Source organism: Leucopleurus acutus, assembly GCF_964270905.1.
Source record: "Leucopleurus acutus genome assembly, chromosome: 18".
Taxonomy (NCBI): domain Eukaryota; kingdom Metazoa; phylum Chordata; class Mammalia; order Artiodactyla; family Delphinidae; genus Leucopleurus; species Leucopleurus acutus.
The window spans coordinates 25,110,319-25,130,939 of record NC_139160.1 but is presented as its reverse complement, the minus strand read 5'-3'; the positions used below and the strand labels follow the sequence as shown (position 1 = coordinate 25,130,939).

The 20,621-nt window shown below is 39.6% G+C and overlaps 2 protein-coding genes across 5 annotated transcripts in view; both read right to left on the bottom strand.

Moving 5' to 3' along the window:
• Positions 1-283: 283 nt before the first annotated feature.
• On the bottom strand, positions 284-5,059 carry KBTBD7 (kelch repeat and BTB domain containing 7). Its single transcript, XM_082859671.1, has one exon. It carries the CDS (start codon positions 4,856-4,858, stop codon positions 2,813-2,815), a length of 2,046 nt encoding a protein of 681 aa, XP_082715797.1. The 5' UTR covers positions 4,859-5,059; the 3' UTR covers positions 284-2,812.
• Positions 5,060-10,133: 5,074 nt separating this feature from the next.
• The window catches only part of MTRF1 (mitochondrial translation release factor 1), a 52,360-nt gene continuing 41,872 nt past the window's right edge, over positions 10,134-20,621 (bottom strand). For 2 of the 4 annotated variants that reach the window (XM_082859566.1, XM_082859565.1), the window contains 2 exons: positions 18,097-18,195; positions 12,921-13,602 (listed from right to left, as the gene is read on the bottom strand). In XM_082859566.1, the coding sequence (XP_082715692.1) occupies positions 13,489-13,602; positions 18,097-18,195 (213 nt within the window). In that variant the 3' untranslated portion in view covers positions 12,921-13,488. Of the gene's footprint in view, positions 10,150-12,885; positions 13,603-18,096; positions 18,196-20,621 lie in introns of those variants that run through there. The other 2 variants (XR_014326916.1, XR_014326917.1) reach the window with 2 other exon arrangements.

Genomic DNA, 20,621 nt, shown 5'->3' with positions numbered 1-20,621 from the left:
TTATGAAATCATAAACATGTACATTTTTCTGGGGAATGGGTCAAAAAGCTTTCATCAGATTCTCAATAAGATCCAGGTACAAAACAGAAAAACAAAACAAAACAAAACAACACTGCTCAACTAGAGGAGATAGAAGGACATTAAATTTAATCCTAAACCCAAATTAAGTTATTTGCTAAATTAGTCTTATATTTTATACTTTTGAAAATACCAATGCTAACTGTTTGAATATTTAAATTATTTGAAATAATTTGGGTTCTCTGAGCTTTTCAGACTTCAGGCAGACAGAGACAAAAAATAAGATCATTCGAAGTCTTATAAATAGTAATCCTGCAAATGACATTATATTGAGAATTTGCTAAAATTTGTGTCAATTAATTGTAAAACTGAGACAAAGGCGCTTTCCTGTGATGAAGGGATTTCAACACTGCTACTTGTGTCACTCACTATGTAAGCAAGGGTTTTGTACATTTAGCAGAAACTAAATTAAGAGGTCAGAAGGCCTGGGGTTCTAGTGCCAGTTTTATTTGTAACTAACCATGTACAAATCACTTATCTATAAAATCAAGGTTAATTAACATCTATTCCCTAATTCACAAACATATCATGAAACCAAAATCCTTTCTAAGAAAAGCTCTTTGTAAACCAATATTTTCCTACTAATTAGCTTATACCTAACTCAGAGGTTGAGAATGACACATTAGAGAATCTGTCTCTTATCAGCTGGTTGCATACCCTAATTCCGTAGACAGATAATGTGGTTGAGACCAGCATTGTCCTATTTTGACCTTACAAAACAAAAAGCTATCAACAAGAAGTTATTGGTGAAGAAAAGTCGGTCGAAAAATACTATTAAGATACAGCTTTCCATGTTAAGAGCAGCGCTTGTTGACACCCCTGATGTGGGACAAACAAAACTAAAGCATGTTTGCTGTTTTGAAGGAACACATGCTGCTAGGGTGAGAGTCTTATTTCACTAAATAATGCTGAACAGAAATGTCCTGTGGACTCTTCAGGTGGCCAATCAAAATGGCTAAGAAAACATTATTTGTGTGTTTGGCTTTTTTAAACCCTTTTCTCTCTCCCTCCCTTTTCTTATTCAAAATTCACACCTCAGTACTCTGCCAGTGTGAAAAAATGTTAGCATTTGGTCACTAGAGAATAAACATAGAAGAGGAATTAGCATGTTACTGAACAAAGATTCAAGAAGATAAACTAAGTGGGTATAGAAAAATTTATAGAACATAAGCATCTGTATATATACACCATTTATCGTGTATATGTATTGTGACAACCATATGTATTAACAGACCCTCAAAAGTAAGCACCTATATGTTCTCGTATTTAACAATGTCAATTTTGTGCAATTTAGTCTCTATTTCTAGACCTTCTCTTATTATGGTGATACAAAACAAACAAAAAACAGACTGGAGCATGGTTCACAGAGAAATATAGGACAGATACAAATAACCTAATAAAATAACCATGTACACCACTGCTTAGGGAAGTATTTTAGAGGAAACATACTTTCACTATTGGCCCCAAATGCTATCATCCACTTATGTTCTTTAACTGTCAACTTTTAATACAAAAATAGCTTCAAGCTGATAATCATTTACAGTGACTTACAAAACTGACAGAAAATTTCAACGCTACATAAAACAATTCTATACACAGCTTAAAGTTTTAAAGTTCTCTTCTGGCACTGGATTTTAGAGTTGATAGACACAATAACTACTACTGATCTCAATAAAACACTGTTTTTAGCTTATACATATTTTCAAAACCAGTATCGACTCACAAAAGTCACTTCCTGCTAAAGAATCCTCTAAGACAAACAGCAAAACTATACAGCCAAAATATTGTAGGAGAGCATATAAACGTTTTAAGACAAGGCATGACCAACGGATAAAAATTTACATTACCCAATCACATGTCCAGTGAAAAAAACGATTGTTCCCCTGATTCAACGAAGCATGTATCAGATATAGATGAAAAAATATGGCAACTTACCTATTGCTTTTGGTTTAGAAGGGTCTAAATAGTTGGTGATGCTACCAGAATGGGTCTTTTTTAAGATAGAAAAATGGTCATATTTAGCAAATACACATTTTATATTCCAAAAATAAAATTTCTTTTAAAACAGTGGAATCCTGATTTTTTTCTTACTTTCTGTGAGTGCTTAAGACCATTCTGCACATTATCAAAATGAAATCACTCTTTAATAACCTTAATATATATGTCCAATTTTTTTCTTTGCAGAAGAGAAGAACACCAAACCAAATTTTAACAAACTGTATTAACTTAGAATCCTAAAAACTGACTATTTGAAAATTTGGGAAATCTACTACTTTCATTATTCTGAAGGAAGATATAAACCTTCAAAACCCTACCAACAATTTCTAGTCCAATTTTCTATATAAAAATTAAAAAGCTAATTTCCTCACAACACTAAATAGAATTTAAAAACTAACAAGACTAAATTAGATAATCAAAATATAAACAGTGTAACTAATCAAAACGATTCACTGGTACAACAAATACTTGAACAAAGAAGAAAACCACCAAGCATTCTAATCAATTATATGGTTCATTGTTTTGCATACTTTAATCTGGGCTTTCTGCACAGTATATCATTATATAGTTGATTTCACGGACTGTTTAAACTTTGTAACATGACATTAGCAATTCACACATTACCCTTTCTAAGCCAAATGTGCAGCCCTAATCAATTTTTTTTTCCAGAAAAGAAAAGGACATCTTTTTAAGATATATTCCATAGCAGTAGAAACATCTTAGTACTTCAAAATATTTACAAAGAACCCTGCTGATCCTGTGCATTTCGCTGCGGTGCTACCTGTACCCAGACTTCATCATCAGAAAAAGAACTTGAACTTCCTGACTCAGAGTCCAGTTCACTGAATCCATCTAAGTCCCATTCAGTACTAGACTCACTCCGTGCATCATCTTCCTCAGTGATGAAACTCTGACCAGGTTCAAGGCAGGAAGGATAAACACGAGCACAGAGGCAAATAAACCCAGAGTCAAACTGCAAAAGACCTAACATGGTACCTATATTAATCCACTGGTCTTCCCTAGTATCATATTCATACACAGTCACCCGGTTTTTTTTCCATTGTGGGGTTGTAGAAGTGATGAGGAGCAACTTTTGGCCATGATTAACAATCTGATAGTTGTGGGTCTCAGAGTCCAGGGGAATATTACTAATGCGCCTCCATTCTCCCCTGGCTGGGTTATACACCTTCATGACTGGGATGTCACAGATACAATAGATCTCATCATTGAAGACACAGGCTTCCTGAAAGTCACTGCGTTTAAGAGAAGCACAGTTCAGCCACATATTATGGCTAGGATCGTAGCAGAGCATGCGCTTACTGTTCACAGCATAAAGATAGTTCTGAACCACTATTAGTTCAAAGGAATAGAAGGAATGTGGTACAGGAGCCACTAAGGCCCACTGGTTCCTCTGAACACTGTAGCATTCCACTTCCTTTAATTTAACTCCAGTAATAGGGTCTCGCCCACCCAAAATGTAAATGTAGCCATTAAGGTATGCCACATCCATGCCCTCACGGCAGAGCAGGCGGTCAGCAAGTTGCTGCCAACTATTCTGGGCTGGTTTATACACCCAGAGGTCTTTCCTGGGCTGGGCGGCCAGATAGATGTCATGGTCTGGAGAGACACAGACAGCTGAGGAGGTGACAGTCTTAGTGTGAGCCAAGCTGGTCAAAGGTGATGGCATTGTGTAAATGTCCCCTGAGTATGGGTCATAGCACAGAAAGGGATCTCTGGGATGTCCAAAGAAGATCACCATCTCCTTGGCACACATACCCAGCCTCTGGGGTGGATTTTCTGCCATGGACACAAGAGAGCTGCAGCCACTGTTGCTCTCTGGCTTTGGCACCAGAGACTTGTACAACATGTCACCATACCGCATCTGCAGGGCTCCTTCGATAAGGTCCAGACAGTATTTCCTCACAATGGGCTTGGTCAGCAGCCCTTCCAGGTAATCCTGATCTTCATCGGTGAAGTGTGTCCAGCGGACACACTTGAAGACTTCTGCAGCGCTGGGACCCCGCTCCTTGGGAGCCGCCTCCAACCACTGCACCGCCACGTGGCACACTGTCCGCTCACTCTCGACGTCTAGACTGTCCAGGCGCAGGACGGCCAGCAGTTGGGCCAGGGTCAGATCTGCCAGAGACTCCTCCCGAACCGAACCCATGCGGCTGAGCTGCTTGAAGTTGTGGGCTATAAACGACTGGGCCTGTGATCGCAGCTTGTGATGGTCGAAGGCATCGGCGAACTTGAGGATGGCCGTGCAGTTGGCCAGGTCAAGACGGCGGGCTAGGAAGGAGGCACAGGCTTCACGCACATACTCGAGCTGCAGCATGTCGGAGGCGGCGTACAGGCGCTGCACGTTGGCCTCACTTAATGACACACGACCCGTGTAGCAGTAATCGACCAGCACCTCGAAGGACTCGGCATCCACATCGTGCATGGTCACGTTCGTCTGGTGACTTTCATACATGCCGCCGGTGAACATGCTCTTGAAGTAGGGACACGCGGCAGCCAGCACGTTACGGTTGCAGGAAAAAAGGCGGCCCGTGCCAGGCCCGCTGCCAGGCGTGACCACCTCGATGGTCACATCACAGAGCAGCCGCGCGTCGTAGAAGGACTTGAGCTGGGCCAGCAGGGCTGCGGAATGGGCCGTGTCCTTCAGCTCCTCCGGGCCCGTGAAAAAAGCCGAAACCGAGGGCTTGGAAAGCCTCTTGGGCCGCCTTCCGCCGCGGGGACTAGCGAGGCGGCGAGAGCGCGGAGCTTCTTCCCGGGACTGCATGGTGGAGATGCTGGCGGAGAGCTGAGGACGAGTACGGGTTTAAGGACCGGGCTCTGGCGCCTCCTCACCCTCTGCTCGCTGACGCTAAGACCGCGGTGTCCCTAAAGAGACTGCGCGGGGGCCGCGCTAACTTAACTCAACCCTACGCCGCGGTGCCGCCTCTGTTTAACGCGCAGACAGTGCCTGACTCACCCGTTTCCAGTTCCGCGCCCTTTCTCCGCTTCAGCTCGCCCTCACAGTACCTACTGGCTGAAACCGAGCGATCCGCCACCGCCGCGCTGGCAATACCGGTAGGCGTCCAGGAGAACTACGGCTCCCAGGTTGCCTTCCGCGCCTCGAGGAACGCCGAGGCCCTCCGGCCTCTGCCGCTTAGGCGGCTTCACAGAAGCCGCTTTGCACGTTGGGAGTAGTAGTTCGAGTAATATCGCGAGGCTTCTGGGGCATGACTGTTTTGACTAACAGAATTGGGAAGCGTTTATTCTCCCGGATTTGACGGTTTAGAGCTGTGGGTTTGAACTCCACAGTAGAAGCCCCATTTTAGTATTCATTAGTTGTGTAACTTTTCTCTGAGAACTTTTCCCTCTTTGCAAAATGGGGGTAATAGTATTTCATAGGACTGTGTGAGGATGAAATGAGATAAACTGCGAAGGACCTAGAACGCTTCAATAAATATTTGTTGATTAGAATAATTAAGTGCTTACACTGTGCCTAAAATGTAAAGATTCAATAAGTGTTGGTTTTTCTTCTAGAATTTATGAAAAATGAGGCACCCACTTAGTTGAAACCATGAACAATTTCTGCAAAGAAAACTTCCAGTGTTTAATGTTGCTTCTTTTCAAAGGTTCTGAAGTGTATTACAATATTATTTATTTATTTTTGGCTGCATTGGGTCTTCACTGCTGCAGCTGGGCTTTCTCTAGTTGCCGCGAGCAGGGGCTACTCTTTGTTATAGTGCGTGGGCTTCTCGTTGTGGTGGCTTCTGTTGCAGAGCACGGGCTCTAGGCATGCAGGCTCAATAGTTGTGGCTCACAGGCTGTAGAGCACAGGCTCAGTAGTTGTGGCGCACAGGCTTAGTTGCTCCTGTGGCATGTAGGATCTTCCTGGACCAGGGCTCAAACCGGGGTCCCCTGAATTGGCAGGTTGATAATTTTTTTAAATAAATAAATAAATTAATTTATTTATTGACTGTGTTGGGTTTTTGTTGCTGCACGTGGGCTTCAGTAGTTGTGGCACACGGGCTCTAGAGCGCAGGCTAAGTAGTTCTGGCGCACGGGCTTAGTTGCTCCGCGGTATGTGGGATCTTCCCGGATCAGGGCTCAAACCTGTGTCCCCTGCATTCGCAGGCGTTTCCTTAACCACTGCACCACCAGGGAAGTCCTGAAGTGTATTACAGTATTTTCATTACTAAACAATATGTAGGTTCATTAGGATGTCTTAGACAAAGATGAGGTCTTAGAGAACAGCATTTATAGATGGCCTTAAATATGCAAATCAGGCATATTCATAGACGGTGGCATCTCACCAAATCAACACTGCATCTTCTGGGAAGCAAGCTTATTTTCATAACTTCTTAATAGGAATATTACACTACTTTCATTTATTTCCACAAATCAGTTGAAGATTCTGGAATTGTCTTTATTAAGGCGTTTTAATGAGAGTTTTAAATTAAAATATTTGTTTTTTTGTTTCAAATATTTATTTATTTTTATTTTTGGCTGCATCAGGTCTGAGATGTGGCACGCGGGATCTTTTGTTGCAGCACACAGGCTTTTCTCTCTAGTTGTGGTGCTCGGGCTCCAGAATGCATAGGCTCAGTAGTTGCAGTGTGCAGGCTTAGTTGCCCTGCAGCATGTGGGATCTTAGTTCCCCAACCAGGGATCGAACCCATGTCCCCTGCATTGGAAGGCAGAGTCTTAACCACTGGACCACCAGGGAAGTCCCAAAATTTAAATATTTAAACAAACGTACCTTGTATTGTACAAAAGCCCAAGATCCTCAAGACTTGGTATTCATACATGCTCTAACATTCCTCGAAATAATATAGTAGTTTATGCCTTACAGAAGTTTTATATATATACATATATACTGATCAACATTTAAATATTCAAAATCAAGGGCTTAGAGTTTTTTTAAGTTAGAGATCTTTTATTTAAAAACCAGACTGCTCCTGGGACTTCCCTGGTGGCAAAGCACGTGCCACAGAGCAACTAAGCCCGTACGCCACAACTACTGAGCCTGTGCTCTAGAGCCCGTGAGCCACAACTACTGAAGCCCATGCACCTAGAGCCTGTGCTCCACAACAAGAGAAGCCACCACAATGAGAAGCCTGCACACTGCAATGAAGAGTAGTCCCCACTCGCTGCAACTAGAGAAAGACTGCACACAGCAACAAAGACCCAACGCAGCCAAAAAACAAAAAAAAACCCAGACTGCTCCTGCTGCTAGTTTGCCATGTGTTACCATAACCTAATGAATGAAATCTTTAGTATTATTACATGAGTAGGTATATAACATATAGCAGAATAACTCTCAAATTGTTTTTCTCTCTTTTCTTATTAGCTGATGAGGGTCTAATGGAAATACTCCGAGATAGAGACATAAAGCTAAGTGGGGCTCTGGGCTCCAAAATCTCTTCTGTACCTTCATTGGGTATCCTTCAGGTACACCAGAGACAATTAAGTCATTAGTAACACCGATTGCTTTCTCTCCTGCACTAACACCAGCTGGGGGAAAAGCAATAAAAACAATTTTTAAGTTGATAAAATATACTTAACATAAAGGTTACCATTTTAACAATTTTTAAATTGTTCATTGCTTTGGCATTAAGTATATTCACACTGGTTTGCCACCATCACTCTACCACCCATCTCTAGAACTCTTTATATCTTGCAAAACTGAAACTTTGTACCCATTCATAATAACTCTCCTTTCTTCCTCCCCCAAATCCCTGGTAACTACCATTTTACTTCCTGTCTCTTTGAATTTGACTACTCTAGGTACTTAATATAAGTTCAGTGATTAATTTTTACCTTCCTTATATCTGCCCATACTTTGTTATTTGGTTTAGTTTACCGTTCACAGAACCCAAAATATTTAGTGGTACTGTACTCTAAGCTCTAGAATAGTGCTATCACAAATCTTTGTGCAATGTTGTAACTATTTTATGTCTGCCCTGACTCATCCAGTATCCAGAGCCGCCCGTAGCTCTTGAGTACTTGAAATGTGGCCAGTGGCCCAAGGAACTGAATTTTTAAATTTAGAAACACCGCATTGTTATCAGTGAAATTCAGTGGCGAAAGGAAAGTCTTCTCAACAAATGGTGTTGGAACAACTGGATCACAATGTGAAACAGAAAACAATCTTGACCCCTGCCTTATACCATAAACTAAAATTAAATTGAGATGGGTCTTAATATTAAATTGAAAACTTAAATAGAAAAGGGAAAATGATAAACCTGCTAAAAGAAAACATAAACCCTATCTCTGTAACTTTGAGGTAGGCAGATTTCTTGGGCCACAAAAAAAACCAGTAATCTTTTTTAAAAAATTGATAAAATGAACTTCAACAAGATTACAAGCTTTTGCCCATCAAAAAAGCAGTGAAAACAAAATAAAAAGGCAAGCCAGGGCTTCCCTGGTGGTGCAGTGGTTGGGGGTCCGCCTGCCGATGCAGGGGAAACGAGTTCGTGCCCTGGTCCGGGAAGATCCCACATGCTGCGGAGCGGCTGGGCCCGTGAGCCATGGCTGCTGAGCCTGCACGTCCGGAGCCTGTGCTCCGCAACGGGAGAGGCCACAACAGTCAGAGGCCCGTGTACTGCAAAAAAAAAAAAAAAAGGCAAGCCAGAGACTAGGAAAAAATATTCGTAATACATACACCCCATAAACATATGAAAAGCTGCTCCATGTTGTTCATCATCAGATGAATGCAAATTTAAGTCACAATGAGAAAACACTGCATACCCATGAAAATGGCAAAACTTAAAAAGATCAAGAATACTAGATGTTGGTGATGATAGGGAGCCATTGGAAACCTCATATGTTAATACTATGACTATAAATGGATATATACACTTTGAAAAACTGTTTGGTAGTTTCTTTGAATGTTAAATGCCCAACAATTTCACTCCTAGGCATTTGCCCAAGGGAAATTAAAACATGTCTACAAAAAGACCTGTGCAAGGATGTTCATAGTAGCTTTACCCATAATAGCCGAAACTGGGAATAATCCAAATGTGCATCAATAGAAGAATGAATAAAATGAATTGTGGTATATTCATACAGTGTGATACTACTTAGAAATAAAAGCGAAACAACCCTTGATACCTGCAATATTGTAAATGAGTATCAAAACTTTTGAACAAAGAAGCCAGATATACAGGAGTACATACCGTATGACCATTGATGTGAAGTTCCAGAACAGTAAAATAAGCTATGGTGAATAAAAATCGTAATAGAGGTTGCCACTGTTGGGGGAGGGGGAGTTGGCAGATTACTGGATTGACTGGAAAGGAGCACAAGGAAACTTCCAGAGGCAGTGGAAATGTTCTCTTCTTGAATGGGCTGGCAGTTACAAGGGTGTATGCAATTGTCAGTTGCATACAAAACTCAGTTAACTCAATTGTAAATGCAATTATCACAAAATGAATACACCCTTGTAACTTCCACTCAGGTCCAGATATAGAACATTACCAGCATCCCAAAAGCTCCACCCCTGCCAACACATGTCTTCCTAATCACTGTTGCCCCCAATACTAGAGTCTATGATTTTAAAAATATTTTCTTTTAATTTTTAGTTGACTGTAGTAGTTTGTGATCCGAGGTCCCTTGACTCAATTTCAAATTCAATTTTAAAATCTCTCTAAGGTTTATTTTTTAAATAAAGTTTGTTACTCCTTAATATTCCAAAGGTGTTGTGCATATAAAGCAAAAAACTTTGGCTTTCCAGATTTTTTACAAGCACCCTGATTTATCTTTGGCTTATATATTCATTCCTAATATTTTTCTACTAAAGTTAAAAATGTCAAGTTTATCTTTGTAGTTTAGGAGACTAAAGGTCTATCTGAATAAAGCAAGATTATGAGTTTAACTGAATCTCACTGTACAAAAATAAAGTGTATAACAACTGAAAGTACTCATTAATTAAATAACAGATGTCCTAGATCCTTGCTACTCCAAGTGGTGTTTGTGGCTCATCATCAACCATCGTCACCTGGGAGCTTGCTGGAAATGCAGAATCACAGGCTCCAGACCTACTAAATCAGAATCTGTATTACGGCAAGTTTCCCAAATGATCTGTATAAATACAGAGGTTTGGGAAATACGTTAAGTTAGACTATCTTCATTTTGCCTTGTTTCACACGATGTTTTAATATTTACATTTCCTTGGATAAACGTTTCTCTGTTACATAAAATGCCTGAAAACAAAAATCAGTTTCTGTGTTTCTAACGTTAACACTCAAACTCCCTATTCAACATTCTTTCAAATTAAAGCAGATTCTCCAAAGACATCAATTATTGGGGGGGCCGGGGGGGAATGCCTACCCCTAGGGAAATCATGAATCATGATATTGATTCAAATAGGATTAAATTATCTCTCAACTCAGAGAAAGTGAGAGAAAAGACAAAGGAAAGCTTTCTTTAAAGAATGCCAGCTGAACTCTACTCAATACTCTGTAATGGCCTATACGGGAAAGGAATCTAAAAAAAAAAAAAAAGAGTGGAGGTTTCCCTGGTGGCGCAGTGGTTGAGAGTCCGCCTGCCGATGCAGGGGACGCGGGTTCGTGCCCCGGTCCGGGAATATGCCACATCTCGCGGAGCGGCCGGGCCCGTGAGCCATGGCCGCTGAGCCTGCGCGTCTGGAGCCTGTGCTCCGCAACGGGAGAGGCCGCAACGGTGAGAGGCCCGCGTACCGCAAAAAAAAAAAAAAAAAAAAAAAAAAAGAGTGGATATATGGATATGTATAACTGATTCACTTTGCTGTACACCTGAAACTAACACAACAGTGTGAATCAACTGTACTGCAATAAAAATTGAAAAAAAAAAAAAAAAAGAATTCCAGCTAAGGGACTTCCCTGGTGGCGCAGTGGTTGAGAATCTGCCTGCCAATGGAGGGGACATGGGTTCGAGCCCTGGCCCAGGAAGATCCCACATGCCGCAGAGCAACTAAGCCCGTGCGCCACAACTACTGAGCCTGCGCTCTAGAGCCCACGAGGCACAACTACTGAGCCCACGTGCCACAACTACTGAAGCCTCGGCAACAAGAGAAGCCACCACAATGAGAAGCCCACACACTGCAAAGAAGAGTAGCCCCTGCTCGCCGCAACTAGAGAAAGCCCGCACACAGCAACAAAGACCCAACGCAGCCAAAAATAAATAAATAAATAAATTTATATTAAAAAAAAAAGAGACAGAGCCAGAAGCAAGTCTTTTTACAACCTAATATCAAAAGTGACAATCCCACCACTTCTATTGTATTCTACTTGTTAGTAAAGAGTCAATAAATCTGGTCCACATTCAAGGGGAGATTATACAAGTGCATGAAACGCCAGGAACAGGGTCACTGGGGTCATTTCAGAAGCTGTCTTGCACAATGAGAAATCAAATGTTTATATGATGCTAAAGTACTACCCCACAGATTACATACTGATTATTAAGGAGAGCATGTACCATTACAATGGAGAGATTTGACAGTTTTCAAACTTAGTATCACTAATAGTGGAACTTCCTGATATGATACAGTATCACAACATCACCTGTGAAGTAGTCTTACCAAATGTGTTTAATCTGAATTTAATTAATCTTTAGACACAATTTTACTTTATAGTACATTAAGGGCAAGCCAGGCAAATTTAGAATGTAGACTATTCTACAAAACAACCTGTGGGACTCTTCAAAAGGTCAATGTCATATGGAAAAAAACTTGGGGGATTAATCCAAAAACTAAAGAGATACTGGCAAATGTAATGTAATGTGTAATGTAATGTGTAATGTAATGTAAATGTAATGTAATGTGTAAGTCTTGGATCCTGGATTGGACAAAACAAACAAAAACAGCTAGAAAAAAGATATTTTGGGGATAACTGAAGAAATTCTGATATGTAATAGCTATTAGATCATATTATATAATTATTATTATTATTGATATACAATCGGTGTGATAATGGAGTTATAATTTTGTATGAGAATGTCCTTTTTCCTAGGATGTGATGAAACATTCAGTAGTGTTATAAGATCTGCAACTAACTTTTAAATAGTCCAGCAACCACTGTGTGTGTGTGTGTGTGTGTGTGTGTGTGTGTGTGTGTACAGAGAAACAAAAAAAGCTAATGTGGCAAAATATTAACAATGGTTGAATCTAGATGATAAAATATTCATTGAACTGTTTCTTAAAAATTATTTTTAAAACTTTTCTGTGTGCTTGAAAATTTTCAAAATAAAAATTTGGGAAAAAATTTCTCTCATCTTTACCTCCAAATCATTCAATTGGTCTTAAAACTCTATTTTAATTAGCCTTTCCTGGCATACAGTTCCTCTCTGAGGAACTATCTAAAATAACAACCGCTCTCTTTTTCACTCAAGAAACTTCCCGAGAAAAATTACTAAATACAACACGCCACTTTGAATTAGAGTTGGGGACTTATATTTTGGCTCCCTGCTCAGCTGGAAGTTCTGTAAGGTAAGGACTAGGTTTTATATATCACGGCACAAAACCGACCTCAGTGAATTACTCATATTACACCACATCTGTTGATGCTTGTTAAGTCAAAGAACAATTAGAAATAGAAGCCAAGCAGGGAGTCTGCTTTAAATATTGACTTGTAGTTTGTTCACTACAGAGTTCACTCAGCTCTCCAAGAGCTCTACCATCTATATCCTAGAGATGCTCACAGTTAGCAACTCATATTCTTCACAACTTTTATTTACTTTTTTATTTAAAAGTAGCAGTTTAGGGCTTCCCTGGTGGCGCAGTGGTTGAGAGTCCGCCTGCCGATGCAGGGGACATGGGTTCATGCCCCGGTCTGGGAAGATCCCACATGCCGCGGAGCGGCTGGGCCCGCGAGCCATGGCCGCTGAGCCTGCGTTTCCGGAGCCTGTGCTCCGCAACGGGAGAGGCCGCAACAGTGAGAGGCCTGCGTACCGCAGGAAAAAAAAAAAAAATCAAAAATAAAAGTAGCAGTTTAAGTCCTAACTTTAACATGATTAATAGTACTTTGTCTTTAAATAGGAGTTTACAAACAAGTTTATAAATTTATATCACTAAATTTTACCACGGGCAAAGTCCTGAAGTAACAGATGTGAAATGTGTCTAAATTAATTTACAGATGGTTAAAAGAAAAGGCATATAAAGAGAACAAGTGATCTGTCCTACATCACATAGTCAATTCTCAATACTTTATTTCTCTTTTCAACAATGCATGCTTTGTTTCTACTTGAAGAGCTGGATTGGACTTTACAGGAAACCTAAAATAAACTTAGGTCAAGAAATGTGACTGGATTCATTAAAAAATATTTTTGTGAGTACCATGTATTTTTAGCTGCTCTTTATCAACTTTCATAAAGATTTCCCTACCTCGGTCTGCTTCTTGACATAGGTCCATTTCATTTATATAATAATAAATTATAAATCACTATTTATTTTGCTGGTTTAAGATTTTCATCCAAAAATTCATTAATGGTTTCTTCATCCGCTGATTGAAGCAATCTCTGAATTAGCTGATCCAGGCACTTCTCCCCACATAAAAATTCCTGGTGAAAGAGAGTTACTATGAAAACCTGATTACTAGAAATAAAGGAGAAACAAAACAAAGAATTAAGCATATATTTATTTCATTTCTTTAAAGTCATTATTTAATAGCAACAAAAGATTACTAATCTACAACATAATGAACACAATTGCTAACTTGGGAGGATCCCTAGTTAATTTTGCCTTTTTATGTAAAACGTGAATCCAAAAGAGTAAATGGAATTAAACTCTTACTTAAATTGTTTAAATTAGCATTTTAAAATTAGCCAACCATCCAAATTCAAATTATTTAATCCGTAAGTGGTTTATAATAGTTCTGTTTTTTCTTAAATTAGAAATACAGCGGTTTTAATATCTACAAGTCCTGTGTAATTGAAAAATATTTATACTGAAATATTTCGGGGACAAGTGTCTTGAGGTTTGCAACTTGCTTTCCAATGTTTCAGTAGCAACACAGGTGTATCTATAGAGAGAAAGGGGAAGTGGAGGAGAAAGAGAAGGCAAACCTAACAAAATGTTCACAACTGTTGCATCTAGGTATAGGGTATATATATATATATGGACTAGTCTTTAAACATGTGTGCTTAACATTTCAAAATAAAAAATTGAGGAAAAAACCTCTCTCATGTTAACCTCCAAATAATTCCATTGGGTGGAAACTGTTTCAGTTAAGACTTCCCTGCAGTCTTCCCTGAGGCTTCTCTCTGAGAAACGAGTAAAATAATGACTTCAAGTACCTTTCTTGTGTTATAAAGGTTCTGTGTAATAGAGTTGTTGGGATTAGTGAATTAGCACAGCCTCCTATTTTGGAAATGCTAAAAATCCAGACATTGGCTTAACAGAAATATTTTAATGTTGGCGTCTGGAACATAGAACATTTGAAGTTTAGATGTAGGCATGAACTAATCTTATATTTCGTCTTTCTTGAATGGTCTTGAAGTTAAATTTCAGGTTAAGTGTACACATTTCTCTTTCAAATTAAACTGTAGGGGAAAAGATATGCCTTACTATCTTTGCATTCCACAAAACACCAGCATATAGTAAGATGTCGATTAAACTTTAAAATTAAACAGAAAGCAAGAGCACTATGATGAAATTTTAAAATTAAGATTTATACCATTTTGAACATAATATGAAAATTGCTTTTAAAATTAGTGTGCCTGTAAGCTCAAATTATTATGATATTGCCAATGTGACTTCACCATCTGGAAGTTATGTTAAAAGGATTATTACTCTTATTGATAATCACATCACATTTAGAGCTCAGTTGGATTAACCAGAGTGCTAGCGATACAAAGATCAAAGATGAAGGAGCTGGGGCTTCCCTGGTGGTGCAGTGGTTAAGAATCCACCTGCCAATGCAGGGGACACGGGTTCTATCCCTGGTCCAGGAAGATCCCACATGCTGCAGAGCAACTAAGCCCGTGCACCACAACTACTGAGCCAGCGCTCTAGAGCCCACGAGCCACAACTACTGAGCCTGCGTGCTACAACTACTGAAGCCCGCGTGTCTAGGGCCTGTGCTCTGCAACAAAAGAAGCCACTGCAAAGAGAAGCCCGTGCACAGCAATGAAGAGTAGCCCCCGCTTGCCACAACTAGAGAAAGCCCACGCACAGCAATGAAGACCCAATGCAGCCAAAAATTTTTAAAAATATATGAAGGAGCTGTAGCTCCCAGCTTTCAGAAGCTCACAATCTACTGGGAGACCTAGGTAATACATAAGCATAATACAGTGCAAGAAATTAAAAAATAAAGGAAGAAAAATTTGAATTAGGTCTTAAAAAGAGAATAGTATTTCTCCAAATAGAGACAAACAGAGCATTTCAGTCAAAAGAATGAATATGAAGAAAGGCATGGAAACAAAATACATTGAAAGCCCAGGACAAGGGTAAATTTCCAGCGTAATTGGAATACAGGGCAGGAGATAGGCTGATGCTAAGGAATCTGCACAAGAACTTTGGGAAACAGAATGAAAATACAAAATAATATATTACATGGTAGTCTGTGCTTATTATCTACATAAATACAAATACAAGTAAAATTAGCTACAAGGGAATTCATCATCAGCATACTGAGTGACCTCAGAGAACCCAAGGGCAGGAATGTACAGGGCTGCTGCCACCACCCTGGGAATGAAGCTGGGCCTCAGGAATAAATGAATGTGGGGATTCATATCATCAGGATTCTTTGCATCCAGTTCTCCCATTTTTGCTCCTTTCAATATATCAGCTTCATTCTTCTCTCACTGAAGACTGCTTTCTCCCCATGGCTGGAAATGTGGCTTCTAACCTCTTGTAAGCTTTACATATTTCAGCTTCATCCACCAAGAGAATGAGCACCTTTGTCTCTAGTTTAAAAATCCTGGGAAGAAACTCATTGACTGGCGCTGGTTTGGATTTCCCCCCCACAACAAATCAATTATTGTCTTGGGTCAAAATCATGATCATGTAGGAACATAGCTCTATCAGGAACTATGTGGATGCAGTAGGGAGAAGGCCAGGTATTACGTTATTAATATGTAATACGTCATGAACGTATTACTGTCAGTGATCCCGACGACATGGGATTTAGTTAGGTGAATGTTCAAACCAAACTGACAGAGTAGGGAGAAGGCCAGGTTCTAGAATAAGGGAGGAGAGCTGAGCAGAGTCCCACAGGCACCCACTTTCTTTCCTCTCCACTCCTTCCATTCTGTCCTGTGGTGGCCCTGGAGTTAAGGCCTTCAGCACTTTTCCTGCCTCATCTGCAGCTCTTCAGTTCCTAAATTATTCAGTCTGACTAGTCTCTTTCCTGTCCTGCATACAGATTTTAACGTTTCACCGCAACATTTTTTTATACCATTTTCAAACTTCTCCCTTCACTAATATGGAGCACTTTCTTTCCTTCCAATAAGTTGATCAGTGATTTGTAGAGCATACCGATATGACTGTCCTTACTCTTTCTGAGTCTGGCATGCTAGTTTAGTTAGTAATAACGTGTTAGTATTTAGGCCAGCGTCAGATATTTTATAACTATAAAAGCCAGTTAATCTGCCTCTGTTTCATGACTGAATACTATGCTGAGCACCTATGTGCTCTTCTGAAAAGTATTACTGGTCATGAGAATGTGGCTGTCTCATGGAAAACCATCACCACTACGAGAAAAACAACTGAAAGACTATGGTGTAATTAGAACAGTATGGCCAAACATGTTTGGTTATTACTGTGTGTTTCCTGAGGAAAGGGAAGCTACTAAATATTTTCTTTTTCAACAAGGCTATGATGTTCTTAGGCAAGACAGCTTTAAATTGCTGCAAAGACAGAGGAAGTGGCATAAGATACACAGAAATTTCTAAGTATGTTAAAAACACAGACATTTCCTCTGTAAAACTAGAACTTTACTTTTGTGTACAGAATGAGACAGAATCAAGTGAAAGAAGCCCGAGGTATCACACAGCACCAAGGACAAGGATCAAAACCTTCTACCTTCTGCCTTGTCCACACAGTCCTTTATGGGAACCAGTTCACTTTCCCCTTCAATGGAAGGAAATATAATTTTTCTGTGCTTCATCATTAATGTATTCCTGTCAGTGATCCCAACGACATGGGATTTAGTTAGGTGAATGTTCAAACCAAACTGACAGGGTCTTTTCCCCCCCCAACAGAATCATTGTAACACCTGAATATAATGACACACATTGTGGTAGGCAGAATTCTAAGATGCCCCCTGGTGTACACACCTGGCAAAATTCCCTCCCTTAAGTGCAGGCAGAGCTGTGAATACGCTAGACTATCACTCCAGTGATTAGATGGCTAATTAGTTGACTCTGAGTTAATCAAAAGGAATAGTATCCAGGTAGGCCTCACCTAAACAGGTGAGCCCTTAAAAAGGCCATTCCTGCAAGAGATGCAATGGGACAGGGCACACGAAGGGGACTAGACAGCAAGCAACTGTGGTCAGTCTTTGGGAGCTGAGAGCAGCACCCAGCTGATGACCAGCAAGAAAATGGAGGCTTCACTCCTACAACTCAAGGAAATGGAATATTGCCGACAACGACCTGATCTTGGAAGAGGACTCCACGCTCTAGGAAAGCATGCAGCCTGGCCAGCCCCTTTCAGCTTTGGGAGACCCAGAGCAGAGAACTCAGCTCTGTCGTGCCTGGCTTTCTGACCTACAGTAACTGTGAGATAATAAATAGGCATTACTTTAAGCCACTAAATTTGCAGTAATTTGGTAATCGGTAAAAGAAAACTGATAGACATGTACTGAAAATACATTAATACATTGTGATTACATAACAAAGAATTTGGAATTTAAAAGATAGCTGTTTCATACTGGCATAAAGACCATATTTCTTACTAGCAAACTAATAAAAATGTTCACAAATTTGGGGTACTAATGTAATCTATCTCAATGTTTTTAAATTACGTGGTGATATTTCAGAGATTACTCTCTAGAATTCGACTATACTTTCTTTGAAAATCAAAGGCACATAAAGCATACTCATTCATATTACCTTAATATTACGAACTTCATATGCTATCCTGTGGTCAGTGACTCTATCCTGGGTGAAATTATATGTCCGAATTCTCTCTGACTGGGCTCTTGTTCCCACCTGTGTCATAACAAAAAGCAATTCATATTTTAACTTTATAATTACTTTTATTACAACAGAAACAGTGCTTGTAAATGACTTTTCTATTTTAACAGTTTAAATCTTTTCTAAATCCATATACACAAAGTGACAAGGAATAAGAATGGGCAGAACTTATTAAGACTACAGGTCTGTAAAGCTTAGTTATAAGAATTAACATCTCTTTGGTACCTCAAACTCCAAATATTTAAAACCAAATTATCTTTCTACCTCAGTCAGTTCTTCCTGCTGGTTTCTATAAATGACCCTACAATGATGTTCCCTTTGATCTAAGTAAGAAACCTGACATCCTACACTTTAACAAACATTTCATGGTAGCTTACTATCTGCCAGGCTGTGATACAGACCGTGAAAGGAACTTCAGCTCATCCCGTTCTCTAACTGCCCAATTCCAGTGGTTTCAAGGGTCTTTTATTCTATCCTGCCCTTTCCATTTCTACTGCCTATCATTCAAGGGCTCATTACTTTCATTACACTCCTGTAAAAATCTCCTGATTAATCTTCCATTTCTCTGCTTACATTGTGTTGCCCTGCTTAGCTTTCCTAAAGCCCAGCTTTCTGATACATTTCCTTCTTTGGCTCCTTCCTGTCTACTAGGCAGACACAACTCAACTCAGTATTCAAGGTACTTCACAATATGGCCAACTTTCTCAACATTATTTCTGAACATTATATGACCCTCTATAATGCCACTTATTATACCATATCATAATTATGTGCAAGTCTGTTAACTCTGCTTAAACCTCATCTCAAGGGGTGCCCTTCCTTAACACTCTCCTACCGCCTCTGTCTTTCCTGGTCCCAATGTGAAATATGTTATCTTCCTCCTTTAAAACCCCATGCACTTGGAATCTTCTTCACCGCACACCAGTTTGCCTTTTGCTATGGTTATTTGTATTCTTAGTCTGCTCATCTGCCTCCCTCCCCCCACATACAATGCACACAACACCCTCTCTCACTCACTTTCACTTTTTATTTTATTTTTTATTTTTTTACCTTTTTTTGAATTTTATTTATTTATTTTTATACAGCAGGTTCTTATTAGTTATCTATTTCACTTTTTATTTTAAAATTTATTTTATTATTTATTTTCATCGAAGCATAGTTGCTACAATATTATATAAGTTACAGGTATCTCACTTTCACTTTTTAAGATAAAAGAAAAAGATTGCTATAACTTACTTTCTAAAGCAAACAATATGAAACTGAAGTCCTAAGTATGGCTGATCACCAGGGGAATGTTTTTAAATGAAAGATTCCAAAACCTAACCTAAGATATACTGAATCACGGATTATGTATTTTTAAAACAGTCCCCAGGCCATCCATTCTGCAACCAGCCAGGTTTGGAAACTACTATCCCAAGGCACCACAGTTATGCCTAGGATCCCACCCAGATCAATTATATCAGAATCTCTGGGGATGGGGCCTAGACATCTACAAAGCTCTCGAGGTGGTAAGTGGAACCAGGGTTGAGAACCTGGCATAATGCCTTCCATATAAAAGCTACTGTATATATTAGCTGAAGAAAAACTCCTAAGTGTCAGAAATATCTACTAAAAAATTTCACACAGATGGACAAGTTAATTGAGAGACACGGAGGTCATTTCTGCCCTTTCAAACCAGACCACTGAAGACGACACACGTGCCCACAATCGGCGTAAGGCTGATCTTGAATACTTACTTTGAAAATTACTGTGTGAAACATCTGATGCCAAAATGTCAAACGGCAAGTAAAACCCAATGTCTTTTATTAAATCAAATGTGGCAGAGCTGACAGTGTTTATGTTATCACTTAGCTGCCAAGAAGTAATGCTTTGTAAATGAGCATTCCTATCTGCAAATGTGTATACTGATGCTGTGCCACAGGCTGGGATTACCACAGATAGAGGCTTAATAAATTATTTATCCTGTCACTTTTACTACTTGCAAGTTAGAACGTGGGTAAGGGAAACAAGAAGGGCAAAAGTGTGAAGGACTAGGACATCTAGGTGAAAAGAATAATTAATGTTTAGTTTTATACAATTAATTTTCCTAACAGGCCGCAAAAATCTTCCAAATTTACTGTAGTATAACTACCTGCAAATAACACAAAAGCACAGTTATTTCTGGGTTTCACTGTGTCTTCCAATTTCTCTCAAAGAAAAAGTTTACCTTTTTAGAGTTTAAAATCATACAACCCTTTGTTTACTTAAGACAATGACATTTATTCATTTTGCTTAAAACGTATCTATTTATATATTTGTATAAATAATAATACAAATGTATATAGTACAAAATTCAAAAAGTACAAAAGGGTATATAGCAAAAAATTAATCTCTCTTCTACTCCTGGTTCCCAGACTGTATCAGAAGCAGTCAGTATTACCAGTTTTTTGCAGTGCCACATA